This window comes from Schistocerca nitens, chromosome 2, assembly GCF_023898315.1.
Source record: "Schistocerca nitens isolate TAMUIC-IGC-003100 chromosome 2, iqSchNite1.1, whole genome shotgun sequence".
Taxonomy (NCBI): domain Eukaryota; kingdom Metazoa; phylum Arthropoda; class Insecta; order Orthoptera; family Acrididae; genus Schistocerca; species Schistocerca nitens.
The window spans coordinates 545,973,830-545,990,427 of record NC_064615.1 but is presented as its reverse complement, the minus strand read 5'-3'; the positions used below and the strand labels follow the sequence as shown (position 1 = coordinate 545,990,427).

At 40.9% G+C, this 16,598-nt stretch overlaps 1 protein-coding gene across 2 annotated transcripts in view; it reads left to right on the top strand.

Moving 5' to 3' along the window:
* LOC126234482 (uncharacterized) overlaps window positions 1-10,821 on the top strand; it is a 51,574-nt gene extending 40,753 nt beyond the window's left edge. For both annotated transcript variants that reach the window (XM_049943176.1, XM_049943177.1), the window contains exon 3: window positions 10,325-10,821. In XM_049943176.1, coding sequence (XP_049799133.1) covers window positions 10,325-10,446 — 122 coding nt within the window. In that variant the 3' untranslated portion in view covers window positions 10,447-10,821. The remainder of the gene's footprint in view (window positions 1-10,324) is intronic.
* The last annotated feature ends 5,777 nt before the right edge of the window (window positions 10,822-16,598 follow it).

Sequence of the window (16,598 nt, the reverse complement as noted above, 5' to 3'; positions counted from 1 at the left end):
CCATTTCCAGTCCCTTTTTCCCTGAACTGCCCTTATACTCGTACAGCGTGCTGTGTGTTGTAGATTTCATTTGTACTGGGAAGTACAGGATCACCGTCATTCAACTACATAAAATAAAATCGTCATAACTTCTGAACGGTTTGCGCTAGATGTCAAAACTGCACGTTACTGCCGCGGGGCATGATGGGAATTAGTATGCGCATGCATGGTTTGGTTTAGCGGCATCTGGATGGGTTCGTCAATAAGCAAAATTAGCGCATTTGGGGGACTGAGAACCCGCATTTCGCTATCGACACTTCTTTGCACCCTCAGCGGGTGTCTGTGTGGCGGATAATGTCCAGTCAACGGAAAAATCTCTCCGAGCCGGCCAGTGTGGCCGAGCGGTTCTAGGCGCTTCAGGGTGGAACCACGCGACCGCTACGGTCGATGGTTCGAATCCTGCCTCGGACATGGATGTTTGTGATGTCCTTAGGTTAGTTAGGTTTAAGTAGTTCTAAGTTCTAGGGGACTGATGACCTCAGATGTTAAGTCCCATAGTAATCAGAGCCATTTGAACCATTTAATTGGTCCGATATTCCTTCATTGCACGGCGACTACCGAACGGTACATGAAGGTTTTGGAAGATGATTTAATCCCCATTATCCTAAGTGACTCTGTTTTAAACCAGATGGGGTTCATACAAGACGGAGTTCGACCCCATGGAAGCAGGAGAGTGTTGGATGTCCTGGAGGAGCACTTTGGGGTCCGCATTCTGTCTCCTAGATACGCAGAGGCCACTGGCGAGGGCTTCTATTGGCCGCCATATTCTTCGAATATGAACACATGTTACACCCTTTTGTGTAGCTATATTAATGACATGGGGTGCAGCAATAACCCCAAAACATTTGCTGAGCTGAGAACAGCAATTCAGGAGATCATCGACACGATCGATGTTCCGATTCTTCAGAGTATCGTGCTGAATGCCGATATTCCTCTGCGCCACCTTATTGCCAAGGATGGCAGACACATCGAACATGTCATAACCTAAATTTGAATAACTGTAGTGACGTTTACACGTTGAATAAAGTGTGTGCACTCCGTAGTTTGTGTCTGATTTATGCTTCTTTTCATATGGTTCAATAATTGCCACCCTTTACCATTGTTATATCAGTTTCAATATCTGTAACCCTTATATGGTTCTATATATGACTTTAAGAAGTTATTTTATGTGTCGAGAGTATTTTGCTCGTAAGTTTGTTTTCAACTGTTACTACACGTTACCTCATAATTTTTTTATTGTACTAACCATCTATTTTTGGTTTTTCCTCTATGCTAATTGTTTTGTAATCCTTTAAACGTAATGTTTTTGGCTTTTCCTGATGAAGACACCTAGTCGATGTCGAAACCAGAGCAAGTTAAACCTTGTTCCAACCAGTTGGCAGTATAATATGTAAGACACCAAATTTTACCCAAAGTAAAATCTTTTCCGTGAAGTAATTCAACCCGATTCAACTCTAGACGACTCGAAAAAGTCATGAAATGTTGCGTGAGATATATGTATGACATTCCGTTATTGGATCTAGTTAGTTCTACCGTCCTACCTACCCCGTCATGCCAAACCATTTCGAGACTGGACTATTAAAAGATAGAGAAACGCTAAGAGTTGGTTTTAATGCTTCAAGCATTCGACATAGGCTCCCTCCGTTGGCGTACAACGCATAGAACATGTAACCATGTGAAACTGACAGAAATGTACTTCTATGCAGGGCCGCTGCTAGGTGTTTTTCCACTCAAGTCGAGAACCGAAAAATGACGCCTACTCTTTTTACTAATATCGATCTGCCTGGTAAACCCCCAGCCGCCTACCACGCCCCCTCCCCCCAATCCTCCCTGCCAGCCATCATTATCAACATCCAACGGTATAACACTGAAAATCTTCTATTATACTTTTAATCATTAAACTAAGGTAACAAAACGTCGTCATTTTTTTGGGGATAGTCCTTAATTTTCATGCTTTTGTCCTCAATTGCTTTATAATCGATAGAAGACAAGAAATGTCCCCAGTCTCTCATTTTGTGTTCTCGGTTTTAATGAAAGGACAGCTAAATTGTTTGACAAAATATGGTGCTGTGTTTTTCTCGTACCGATAGTTTCGGACACCCAAAGACGGACTTACAGAGAGACACCAACTCATTTTTATGCATTTACCTTTTACTCCTTTTAGATATGGTGAAAGAGGAGTACAAAACCCAACTTGTGAATGCATTATGGGTTATCGACAGGAAATAATGGTTAAACTAAAAACGTCAAATGCTCAAATGTGCGTGAATTTCTAAGGGACCAAACTACTGAGGTTATCGATCCCTAGACTTACACACTACTTAAACTAACCTATGCTAAGGACAACACACACACCCATGCCTGAAGGAGGACTCGAACCTCCGGCGGGACTAAGAACACCAACGGAACCACTGAATACAACTGACGCTTCAAATAATGTGCAGAGATGAAAACAAAAAAGACAGACTGGTGAGGTACGGTATCAAGTCGCAACATAACAGCAGGCCAGTGCACGCCCTCACTCCAACGCTCGACACAGATGCATCTCGGTCATGTTTGCTTCGGTTTCGTACTCCATAGCGGCTACATTAGTTCCGAAGTAGGTAGAGACAAGCTGTTTTAATGTTTCCCCTTTCTCATTTTTTGCCCTCGTTTGCTCAATTTTTTCGCTGCCCCTTTGCCACCCCTAAAACTTTATCACCTTAGGCGGCCACCTAGTCTTGCCTAATGGCAGAAACGGTCCAGTTACTATGGATGTTGATGAACTCGTGTGCCACATTGACTGGAATGTTGATTACGAATATGTCATGAAATCGTTCACACCCTTTATGCCAATTTCAGCACCTTGTAGTTTCATGATAGGTTCGTATTGATAACACAGAGTCTCACCACCCGTAATGATTTGTTTTCTGAAAGTAACTGTCCTCGATTTGCATTTCTGTTACGACACTGCCGGTGAGCAGCGTCGCTGGTTTTGTTTGCGAGCAAAAGTGTGAGGGACAAACTTTGCATACTTCAGAAAATTCTGGCGAATCTCTTGGAAAATTTATTTAGAAATGCTGCTCCATTGTGTTTCATAGTAGAATAAAACTGATACATTACAGTCACCCATCCACAACTTAACACTGCCTGCTCACAACTCACTTATCAAAAACACATGTTTTGTTCACAGTTGTCATTTATAATTCGAACCCGTGATATAATCGGTCGGCACGATAGCTCAGCATGTTCCGTCTGAGAGTTAGCTAACATTTGTAATGAAATACCGAGTGAAGTATCCATCGATGAACTTGAAGGGGTATCATGTGATGTCCTACCAGATCAAATGACGAGGGCAACGTAGAACCAAACTGTCCTCAGTCCAGTGTTCGAACCCAAATATTGTTTAGGTTTTCAAAAAGAAACATCGGAATTGGGGGCCAAAGAGGTCTGGCAAAAGAATTCACCAACGCTGTGCCGACGGACTTTTGAAAGACGGAGATGCAGAGACAGACTTGCAGGATGAGATGGGAATGTGTTCCAGAAAGGCGGAAGAATCAGCAGTGATCAATAGCTTGACGGTGCAGAAGTCAAAGCAAATCACTGCATTAATGACACATAACGTATATCCATAAGACATGTGGTCTGTAATTGAAAAAGTGTTCAAAAAATGTTCAGATGTGTGTGAAATCTTATGAGACTTAACTGCTAAGGTCATCAGTCCCTAAGCTTACACACTACTTAACCAAAATTATCGTAAGGACAAACACACACGCCCATGCCCGAGGGTGCACTCGAACCTCCGCCGGGACCAGCCACACAGACCATGACTGCAGCGCCTGAGACCGCTCGGCTAATCCCGCGCGGCTGAAAAAGTGTCATGAAGATCCCTCCAATGGCAGAAGACTCCGAATTAGTCCCCCATTCGGATCTCCGGAAGGGGATTGCAAAGGGGGAGGTGATCATGAGAAAAATATAGTAACAAATGAAAGAATAACGTTCTACGAGCCGGAGCATACAGTGTCAAAACTTTGAATGTAGCAGTAGACAAAGAAAACCGGAAAAGGGAAATGCAAAAGCCCAATCTAGATAGAGCGGGGTCAGTGAAGTGAAATGGGAAGCAGGTTTCTGATCGGAGGAATACAGGGTAATATCAACAGCAACAGAAACTGATGTATCGGAAGTAGTATTCGTTATGAATAGGAAAGTATGGAAGAGACTGACTTACTGTCAATATCAGATTCGTCGGCTAGACAACGTCAAAACCAACGCCGACAATGACAGTTCAGATATACACGACGACGTGTATGAACAGTCAGAGAATGTGTGTGAGGATATTGAAAGGAAAATGCAAGATGAAAATCTGGTAATCTTTGAGGATTGGAACATGATTCTGAAATAAGGAATAGATTAAAGAGTCACAAGAGAGCATGAGCTGTGCTGTAGAAATGAGTCTAAATGAGTTCTGCAAAAATTTTCTATTGGTAACAGCGAATACACTGTTGAAGAATGCCACGAGGAGGCGTTATACTTGGAAAAGGACCGGAAGACACAGGAGGATTAAAGTCAAATTCCACCACGCTCAAACAGAGATTCGGAAATCAGATACTGGATTGTAATGGAAGAGATAAAGACGCAGATTATAATTCTGCAGTGATGAAGAGTCGGCAGAAGTTTGAGATAAGCATACGGAAGAAATGGTGTAGGACGAAGTTCGCTAAGGATCGAGATACTGCGGTAAGGAATGTTACAGCAGGCAGTTCAGTTGAAAAGGTGTGGACATCTCCAAAGACGGCATTCGCGGATGGTAAACAGACAAACAAAGGTAACTGGGAAAAAGAAGAAATGCTTCAGTTAATAGACGGAAGAAAATAGTACAAATATTCCCAGGGAAAGACAGGAATTGAGTAGTATACATTAGTTAGGAATAATATAAATAGCAACTGCAGAGCCGCTAAGGCGAATTGGCAGAGGGAGAAATGTGTAGAACTCGAAAAAGAAGTAAACGTCCGTAGAATTGATTCAGTATACAGAAAAGTTAAAACAACCTTCCTTAATTTAAAAACAAGGATAACATAGTGACGACAACGGAACCACTGTTAAACGAAGAGGTAAGAGCAGACAGATGGAAAGCATACATTGAAGGACACTGTGAGGGGAACGACTTGATAGACGAAGAAACTGGTGTTTATAAGGAAGATATAGGTGCCCTGCAAACCAAGCATTATCATCATCATCACTGAAGAGCCAAAGAAACTGGTACACCTGCTTAATATGGTGTACAGCCCCCACGAGCACGCAGATATTCCGCAACACGACGTGGCATGGACTCGACTAATGTCAGAAGTATTGCGGCTGGAGGTCTCCTCTGAACAGCACATTGCTAGGCATCCCAAATATATTCGGTAACGCTCATTTCTGGGAAGTATGGTGGCCAGTGGAAGTGTTTAAGCTCAGGAGAGTACTCCTGGAGCCATTCTGTTGCAGTTCTGGAGGTTTGGGGTGTCGCATTGGCCTGCTGGAATTTCCTATATCCGTCGGAATGCACAATGGACATGAATGGATGCAGGTGATCACATGCGTAGTTTAAGGACGTGTCATATGTCAGAGTCGTATCTTAACTTACCCGGGGTCCCAGATCACTCCATCTGCACACGTCCCACGCCATTACAGAGTCTCCACCAGCTTGAACAGTCGCCTGCGAACATGTTGGGTCCATGGATTCATGAACTTGTTACCATACATGTACTCGTTCATCCGCTGTATACAATTTGAAACAAGACTCGTCCGACCAGTCAACGTATTTCGTCATCAACAGTCCGATGTCAGTGTTGACGGGCTCAGAACAGGCGTAAAGCTTTGTATTGTGCAGTCATCAAAGGTACACGAGTGGGCCTTCGGCTCAGAAAGCCCATATCAATGATGTTTCGATGAATGGTTCGCACGCTGACACTCATTTATGGACCAGCATTGAAATCTGCAGCAATTTCAGCAACGTTTACACTTCTGTCACGTTGAACGATTCTCTTCAGACGTCATAGGTCCCGTTCTTGCGGATCTTTTCCCAGTCGCAGCGATGTCGAACATTTGATGTTCTGCGAGATCTCTGATATTCACGGTACACTCGTGAAGACGTCGTACCGGAAAATCTCCACTTCATTGCTACGTCGCAGGTGCTGTGTCCCATCGCTCATGCACCGACTATAACACCATGTTCAACCTCACTTATATCCTGATAACCTGACGTTGTAGCAGACACCTGTTATTTTATATAGGCGTTGCCGACCGCAGCGCCATATTCTGCCTCTTTACATATCACTGTATTTGAATATGCATAGCTATACCAGTTTCTTTGGCGCCTCAGTGTAGGTATGAATTAAAAACAGTACTGAAAGACTTGAGATCAAATAAAGCAGAAAGGATAAATAATATTCCGTCTAAGTTTCTAATACTTCTAGGGGAAATGGAAACGGAACGACTACTCAGGTTGGTGTGTTGAATCTACGGGATGAATAATCAGACTCGAAAAATATCATCCATACAAGTAGGAAGATAGCAAGGGAAGATAGGTGCGAGAACCACGTACTGTCAGCCTAACATCACACGAATCCTAGCGACTGTCAAGAATAATATACGGAAGAATGGAAAACGAAAAGTAGCACCTGTTAGCTGACGGTTTACTTTTGGGATAGGTAAAGGCACATAAAGTTACTTCTCAAAAACTGGTGATACACAGTACGTACAATCAAGGCGGAAGATCGAGAACGTAGTGCTCGGATTAAAAAAGGGTGTAAGACAGGGATACAGTCTTTCGCCGCTAATGTTCAATCGAAAAATCGAAGAGGCATTGACGGAAATAAAAATGAAGTTCAATATGGATCGACAGTAAACCGGAAAACGACGTTAAGTAGTGAGAAGTAGTGGATGTGAGTAATAGCGTCAAAATTTACACAAATTTCGAAGTAACGGCGTAGACGAAGTTAAGGAGTTGTGCTACCCTTGAAGGAAAATTGCCCGCTATGGGCGAAGCAAGGAGGACATAATAAGCAGACTAGCACAAGTGAAGAGGGCAGTTCTGGACAAGAGGAGTCTGTTGGCGTCAAACATAGATCTTTCTGAGAATGTACGTTTGGAGCACAGCTTTGATGGTAGAAAATCAAGGACGGTGGTAAAACCAGAACAGAAGAGAACTGAAGCGTTTGAGGTGTGGTGTTTCTGGGCTGTGGTGCTACGGACGAATGTTGAAAATACTTAGCCAGACTTCTCTTGGCCAGGAATGCCGTCTTTGCCTGCGCTAATCTGCTTTTTGTATCCTCCTTGCTTCGTCCATCATGAGTAATTTTCCTTCGAAGGTAACAGAACCCCTTAACTTCGTATACGTGGTGACCGCCAATTTGTGTGTTATGTTTCTCGCTATTACTGATAAGGTACAGTATGAGGAGATTTCCAAAAAAATGGCGGAGGAAGGAATGTATGGAAAACTTTGACAATAAGACGGTACAGGATGACAGGATATGTGTAAAGATATCAGGTAGTAGAGAGAACTGGAGAAGGTAAAATGTAGGGGACGTCAAAGATTTAACACGTCCAGTAAAGAATTGAGGATATCATGTGCAAGTAGTAGTCTCAAATAAAAAGGTTGGCCCAGGGGAAGAATTCGTGATGTGCTGCATAAAACCTGTCAGAAGAGTGACGACTCAGTCACTGTGCTGCCGCCGCATGTCCGCCAGGAATAATTTCAAGCTCGGAAATTGTGCTAACAGAGGGTCTCAGTTAGGATGGGTGAGACTGGATATCCGACGTGGACGTGATTTTCACAGGCTTCTTGGAGAGAGAGTCGTGTCAAAACTGTTCTACCTGTTCTGCTAGTATATGACAGGAAAATTATTATTATAGAAAAGTCCAAAAATTCTAAATCTAAAGCCGATGGTTGCTGACAATGTTACTATTTGTTTAATAATTCACACTTTTAAAATACTGGCACTAATTACTTGGGGAAGAATGGAAAGACTGGTAGAGACCAACAGCGAAGCAGATCGATTAGTATTCAAGAAAATGACAAACCCGCAGTCATTGCATTCTTAGAATTAGAGAAAGCTTTTCACAACGCTAACTGCGCAACATTATTGAAACGCTGAAGCTATCGGGTGGAAAATAAAGGGAGTGAATGGTTATTCAAAAGTTGTACAGTACTTGTAACTGTATTTATAACATTAACAGAATCTTACGTCGTTTCTCGGTAGAACATTATAATAATAAACGAAAAGCACCAGTTTGCTTTTGTTCTACAATATTGTAGAACAAAAGCAAACTGTTGCTTTTCATTTATTATTTGTATTTATAACAATCGAAGGCCATGGCAGAGAAGCAGTATGTGAGAAGTGAATGAGACAAGGCTCTAGCCTATTCCCGATATTATCCAACCTATGCAATAAGTATGTTGTAATGGAAACCATGAAAAAATGTGGAAAGGGAATTTCAAATCGGGGGAGCAGAAATATTATATGAGATTTGATGATGGCACAGTTATTATGTCAGGAATGGCAAAAGACTTAGAAGATCAGCTGAACGGAACCGGTACTGTACTAAAAAAGAGTTGAACATCAACAAACGTGAAACAAGGTAATGTACTATTTTCGAGTTAAAAGAGGAAATGCTGAGGGAATTAGACTAGGCAATGAGACAACTGAAGATGGTAGATGAGTTTTGCTACTACTAATGACTGCCGAAGGAGAGATGATGCACCGTGGCAATAGCCAGAATATTTCTTGAAACGAAAAGTTTTATAACATCGAATGTAAACTTCTATGAACGGAACTGTTTTCTGAAGATATTTATTTGAAATCTACCCTTGTAATCAAGTGAAACGTGAACGAATAACAGTTTAGACATGAAGAGAAACCTTGGAAAGAAGAGTCAGCGGAACAATGCTTACTGGGTACATCGAATGAGGAGATAAAGGTAAACATACACATCAGCCCTTAGCCATCTTCCAGTCCCCCACCTGCTGCCTACAAGGTGGTATGATGTGCAATGTATGATTGTTGGCCTGTGATCAACACGTCATTACTACTTCCAGCAGCTTTTACCGGTAGGTGGATGCTGTCGATCCTCCTCAGCAGCCCACATTTGGGCTCACGGTGCCCACTGCAGACCTCCCTGCCTCAGAAAAAAAACTTGAAGTAACGGGAATCGAATTCCATTGTGTCCACACCTGAGGCAGCGCCGGTAACCATTCGGTTATGGAAGCGATAGCCAATGATGATATATTGAATGTCCATAGGAAAGAACGTATTGATCAGCATCGATTCGTTGATGGCACACTTCGTTAGACTTCAAGGAATTGTCAGTTTCCTAATGGCGAAGTTACTGTATGGTGGAGAGGATTAAAAGTTTTAGAGGGCATGAGTGTTGCAGTAGTAACGCAGAGATGAAGAGAACTGCACAAGATAGGCTACTGCAAAAAACCCTATGAAACCAGACTGAAGAGCACAGCAGCAAAAACAACAGTAAATGATTTCCCCGTCAGTTTCCTAGTCGCTAGTGCCCTCAAAGCTCCCATAAATGTTAAATATTTATCGTTATTTCATAACTAGAACGCTAAGTCGGATACATCTAACATCTTGGCTGTACCTTTGCATAACACCAAACCTTCGTTCATCTCCTGGGCCTTTTCAGCCATACAACCTGGAACAAGCTAACCGACAACGTTGGACTTATACAAAGTCACATTGCACTCAGCGGTAGATTAAGGCTTTATCTGTTTTCATCAGCGTAACTCCCCACTCGGATTATCTCTACAGTTTTCCTTCTGTCTGTCAATCAGTATCTCTGCCACATTGTCAACACTGTACTTGTTTTTCTTATTCCTGTCCCTATCTAAATTCCTCCTTCCATCTCGACTGCTAATTTTTTCCCACTATTTGTGTTTCATAATCCGGACAGTCACCTTATACACCGCTTATTTCTTTCGTATCACCTTATACACCGCTTATTTCTTTCGTACTGCTGCTCACATTAATCAAGACCATATGAAGAAATCGTTTATCACAATTTTAATAGGACGTAAATTTATTATACTCAATTACTATTATTATTATTATTATTATTATTATTATTATTACTATTATTATTGCTACTGTTTTATTTTCATTGCGTTCTCGTGTGCTGTACACATTACAATGAGCTCCTCTTGCCAAATCAGTTAATAGCATACATAAATAATACAAAGTACAGTAATAGATACGGCACGCTGTTGTGGAATTTGCTTGTAGGAGATGTCACTTTCGGTACGGCGGTGTTGCAGGCCTGACCCAGGTGGACATGAGCTTGTGCCGGGACGCTCTCAGAGACAAGTGCCCCCTTCGCGTGGCTGCTGTGCAGACGCCAGCAGACGCCGAAGACGAAGAGGACTCCCTCAGCGCGTAGACCACTGGCCGACTTACAAGCTGCAAATGGGCTACTGGGCATTTCTCAACTAACCACTGGGTTGCTACGTTTTCGATCGTCTTACTTAATGTACACTACTTCACTCTATTTTATTCATTTTCGTGTATCTACTGTGAACTACTATATATATATATATATATATATATATATATATATATATATATATTACTCTTCTCCTTGTCTTTTTAACGTTGTTCCCGATAAATCAAACAACAAAATTGTAAGTTTTTCACTATTTTTAAAATATGTGGCTTGCTACATCTGCTCACTGGCTTTGGCTATCATCTGTGGCCTTTGAGTGGAAAGTACTTCATCTCTCTTCTGTTGCTACAGGAATTACATTGCAAAAAGCAAATAAACAGTTTTGAATGAAACGAAAAGATGATTATAAAGTTGTATACCGTTATACCTTCCACAAATGGTCGATTCATTTACTTATATTTCAGGTGCATTCGCAACAATTCTCTTCGGAAACCCGTAACCGTTTCACTATCGCAAAAGTGGCACGGTATTGTGTAGAGGCTTAAGAACATTTAATGTTATTGTTTTCAATCAAGTGATGCTAATTACCATGTTTCATTAATTCATTACTCCAATCTGTTCGTTTAAGGATGACGTTTTGCATTGCGTGTCGCAGAGGATAATGTTATTATTCCTTACCACTCCCAGTCGCAGCTGAAGCATGGAACAACGAGTGCCGCACTTGGAGTTAGGCCAGTATTATCTTATTTCTCCCTAAGGAGGAGAGGCAGTGTATACAGTTTGTGACACGGCACTCATGTAAAAGCAAAATTTTGTTGTTCCAAGATGGTCGAACAAACAGTCAAGGACAGAGGGTAGATGGAAAGCTTTCTTGCGAGTACCTGTACTATGAGAATGATCTCGACTGTCTCTGACACTGGAACACGGAGGCCTGTTTACTTGCTTCCTTCCTGTCTACTATCGTCTATAGTATCACATTTTGGGGCACTTCTGCACAGCCATCAAGAATATTGTCAGCGCAGAAAGGGGTGATCAGTCGATTCTGTTGTGTCAGTTCGTGTAACCCGTTGTTCAGATGTCTCGGAATTGTGGCTCTGTCATCACTGTACAAATATTCCATTATGGTATTTGTTGTTCACAACATTTACTCTTTGAAAAGAAAGGGCTACATCCATTCAGTAAACACCAGACGTAAAAACGATCTACAACAGGATACATTTCCTTACGCAGTTTTTGGAAAGGTGCGCACTCCCGAATTAAAAACACGATTCATAAGTTCTGAGTAGAAAGTTTTTCTAGTAGCACCATATCATTCCATTTAGGAACTACTCGTAGTTGTCCGGAAGTTATTTATTTGTATTCTCTTAATTTCTTGTGGTTTTACAACTCATTAATTTTTTGTTTAGAAAATTTTTCATCGTCTTTCTGTTAAATATGCACTGACCATTTCAGTTAGCTTTGACCCTCATTGTCCCTCGGAACCTGCTAAATAAGTAGCCATAGAACTAATAAAAAGATACAGCGCTGATAACATAGTGGTTTACCTATGCAAGAGATAGCTTATCCACAACAGAAATAGTTCTTACTTGATGATGTGGGAGTTACATCAACATGTGTAGCGAATTCTTGCCTCTCGTGTAATCAGCGCTATAATTGTAGATGAAATACTAGAAACGTCCCCTTAGAAAAATTAGTGAATTGCTGTGCTGGTAAACCCCTTACGTTATTTGATTTTCAAACAGCTGAGCAAAACTGAACGTACTCAGGCATTTCTCTCTTTACTTATTCTGATCATCACTAAACTGACACACAATATTTTTAGCGCAACGCAATCTGACTTTTAATAATCCCTACAAAAGAATGGCCCTGACTACCAATAACCTGTATCTTTCATGAATCACTTACCTCCCAAAAATCTTCATTACTCGAACTACTGCAATACAGCGAGCGCCAATACTGCCAGCTAAATAAAAGATTCAAACTACTGAAGTCACTAACTACTGATACGCATAGTTAGCAAATGAAAGATTTTGATAAAGAACAAACAATGTATTTATCTTAATAGTGTTCTAAAGTCATACTACATATATCAGTTCATGACATCCAGTGTTTCAAATTTACTGTCTCTGGAGGACACACGTCCAGATCATCCGCTCTCAAAACTCTGCCATCTGTCTCCCCACATCCACCACTGCTGGCCGCTCACCTCCAACTGCGCAACGCTACGCGCTGTTAACAGCCAACTGCCCTACCCTACAATAGCGACTATTTCAACAATGCCCACCAGCCACAGACTGTACACAGCACAGTCAGAGATTATCATATAAAGCGCTACGTGGCGTTACAACCATAAAAACCTAAACAGCCTACTTACACACTGAACTTTTTAAATAGAATAATATTCAAATTCAGTTTCGACATAATATCCGTAGGAGTCGTCCCAAAGTGTTGCAGAACTGCAGAACAAATTGTAGACCTCAACAGTCACAGCCAGCTCATAACACTTCACCATCAACTGAATATCTGGTACTGTTCAAATGTGTGTGAAATCTTATTGGACTTAACTGCTAAGGTCATCAGTCCCTAAGCTTACACACTACTTAAAATCGATTATCCTAAGTACAAACACACACAACCATGCCCAAGGAAGGACTCGAACCTCCTCCGGGACCAGCCGCACAATCCATATTTTCCACTAGTGTAATATAAATACTCTTGGATAAGTATGACATTTGAAAATTGTCTTTGTCTATTTAATCTATAATACACTGGCCTCCTTTTTCCAATTCCTGCTACGATTTACAAAGAATCTGAGACTGCTCTGATCCACCAAGTTTGTAAGTTCTTGACGCTCATTCGAACGAAAAGTCAGTCTCTTAACTGAACGCAAGATCAAAGTGCTCTCTTAGTACAACAGTCATAACAATTCTAATTTCATGGGATGATCATAGAGGTACAAATAGTTTATGGGAAACTTCATCTGCCATGTACAGCAACGGAAGAAAATTAATGGAGAATAAGCTACAAAGGAAGAGTCTCGTTCGTAATTAGAATAATACCTCCCAGAAATGTTTTAGTGGTCTTAATTTTCATCTAGAGATTACAGTTTGAAATAAGTGGTCATATGGGAACTGTATAAAACTGACTTTCATTGCGGCGCTACTGTATGCGAACCCCTTGTAAGGGAACTTATGGAAGAGTGACACAAAAAATCTCAGTTTAGTATGCTAGCTTCAGTAGAGTTTCCTTATCAGCTGAGAAAAATGCAAGCGAAACACTATCTCCCACTAAATTTTGAAGCATTATGGAGCTATTTAATGGTATGGGAAGTAATATTACGATTCTATGTGTGGCCATTAATTACATAGAAGGTAAAGTCCACTTGTAAGTTCCGTGAAATCAAATTCATTCGGAAAGCATCTTTCAAAATGAAACTTTTTTATTAATGTAGACAGCTTGTAGTTTCCACGATTTACAGATCTACATACCACACAATCATAAGGATCTGTAGGGGGAAAAGCTATTAATAGCCGTTACCCTCAACAACATCCCGAGAAATTAAATGTCTTTTTTTCACAGGAATGGATCCACAAAGACTTATTATTCCCACCTGGTAGATCTGTGGTAATCGAGGCCAGCAAGGACTCGTGACTATTTTCTTGTGGTGGCTAAATGTATACAAAAAATTTGTTGAGTATTTTTAAAAAGCAAAAGTTACACTAAAAACTTTTCAGTAATTACTTTTCCAAATTAACATTCCAGAGATCACTGTATAAAGTACTGAAACGTACTTCATGCCTCTCCACTGACTGTAGAAAATGGAACACTGCGTCATAGCTACCACAGCAGTACTAGACCGAGTACAATCAATCTCACAACAACAAACGCTGTTAGGTACGATAAGCTCTATTCTGTGAAGAACACGTCCACAACGACTTATTTTTACTATGTGTGTTGCATCTGTCTTAGCGCAGACCAATAAGAACTTCTGATTTGTTTCTGTGTCAAACAAGTTTACAGATAAACCGTTATTTTACACCCATAAACAGTATAAGTTGCATGACATATATTCAGAGAGAACTTGTATGAAATTATTCGTCCTACGTTTTGGTTGTAGTATAGTCAAACGTATCACATGCACCCCCTGTGTTTGTAGAGAATTAATCAGAACTTTTTGGCAAGCTTTGCAGTACTAGACTCATCACTGACAACATCTCAACAACACACGCTGTTAATTACAAAGCTTTTGAAATCTACACATACTCTTAAATGTTTATTAATGTAATTGGAAAGAAGTGCGTAACATGGAGGTTGGTTTCCATTTCATATGACAAGAGTTTCACTTTTTTGGCAACATTTTAACTGAGTATTTACTCTGAGAAATTTTGTGCGGTATGTCGTGTAGAGCTACTTGAAAGTAGTGTATGAACTGATATGAATAAGTAGTCCACTGGAAGCTCATTGCGAGTGTAGGAGACGAGCTTCTGCGATTTCACTGCCGTTCTTGGAGTTTCCCTGGAACAGGATCTCTCCAGATGGACAGTAGTCTACCGAAAGACCGTTGCAGTGATGAAGATCCACCGAGTTGAAATCTGCAACAACGAGATTGAAGAACAAGTGTTCATTCATTCTTAGATGCTATCTAGTTTCAAATACACAACCGCTTACGTTTCCTTATTCTTCTCAGAATATATATAGCTGTTTGAGAAGCATTTAAACAGCTAGAATTGTACGACGCAGTTACCTTAGCACGTTCATGTGACGGTGGTGTATCAGTTATTTGGTCTGCTGCAAACGCCACACACTCCAATGATTAATTTAAAACCACATTCCACTCAATTCTGCTTCACAACATCGCCATCTACTGAGTAGATTAGACACACATATAATCATTGTTACTACTATCATTGTTAGCTCACATGGAAGGTAACATTATAAGTTTCAGTCTATTACCAAATAATTTTCAAATAATCTGTTAAAAAACATAAAAAGGGAGGGGTAGTGAAGTCAAACTTCTGTACACAAATATATGAACTTGAACACATTACACAGTAAACTGTAACCTGAATAGCCACAGAGAAATCCCCAAGTACTTATCAGTTAATATATGTGCAGCTTCAGCTTCATTTGCCTCGCGGGGTAGCCGAGCGGTCTAGGGGCACCTAGTCACGTTCCGCGTGGCTCCCCCCGTCGTAGGTTTGAGTAATTCGTCGGGCATGGGTGTGTGTGTTTGTCCTTAGCGTAAGTTGGTTTAAGTTAGATTAGGTAGTGTGTAAGCTTAGGGATCGATGACTTCATCAGTTTGGTCCCGTAAGACCTTACCACAAATTTCCAATTACGTACAAATTTTCATAAGAACTTTCAGCATTGCAGCGCGTGAGTAATCGTAAGTATCGAAATAATTATGAAAAATCTGCCTCGATTACACAAAGTACCTGGTGTTTACCTAGGTTTCAGCGTGGGTAATGGCCATCTTCAGAACAAATATGAAACAGCTTGCCTAAATAAGCATAGTCAAAGTTTTTTTAATTTTTTATTTTTATTTATTTATTTATTTATTATTTTTTTTTACAAATACGTGGTATATAAGTACCAAGTCAGTAATATTACTTATCTCAACCCAACCCTGTGTGAGCTGCCTCGCCCCAGCCAACGTACGATGGTCACAGGTTCTCCACCGAACTGAGGCACCGCAGGCTGCTCACATGCGCGGCTATCGAAATCACTGCGCATGCGCGCGCCCAGGAAACGCTCATCTTATGCATGGGAGCGGGATTACAAAGTTAACACGGATCGGGACCTAACTGATTGCCAAAAGTTGTCGCACAAATAGCAAATTCAGCAAATGATAAAGCGATGATGCGGGAATTAAGATATATTTAATAGCAACGCACGATAAACCTTGTGCACGGATGGTAAATCAGCCACAAGCTAATTTTCATAATGTTATAGCTACAACTACTTCATATTTCATTTGTTTTGTAAATTACTATTCTAGTATCCCCTTTAAAATTGTAACGCATTATATTTCACTTCATCATAACGTGCTGCCACCTGGTGACATCTTTGCTGACTTATGAGCCATCTACTCAGTGCCAGTCAGTTTATTTGCGACCTCGACGTGGCTAACGTTGACTGACACTGTGACA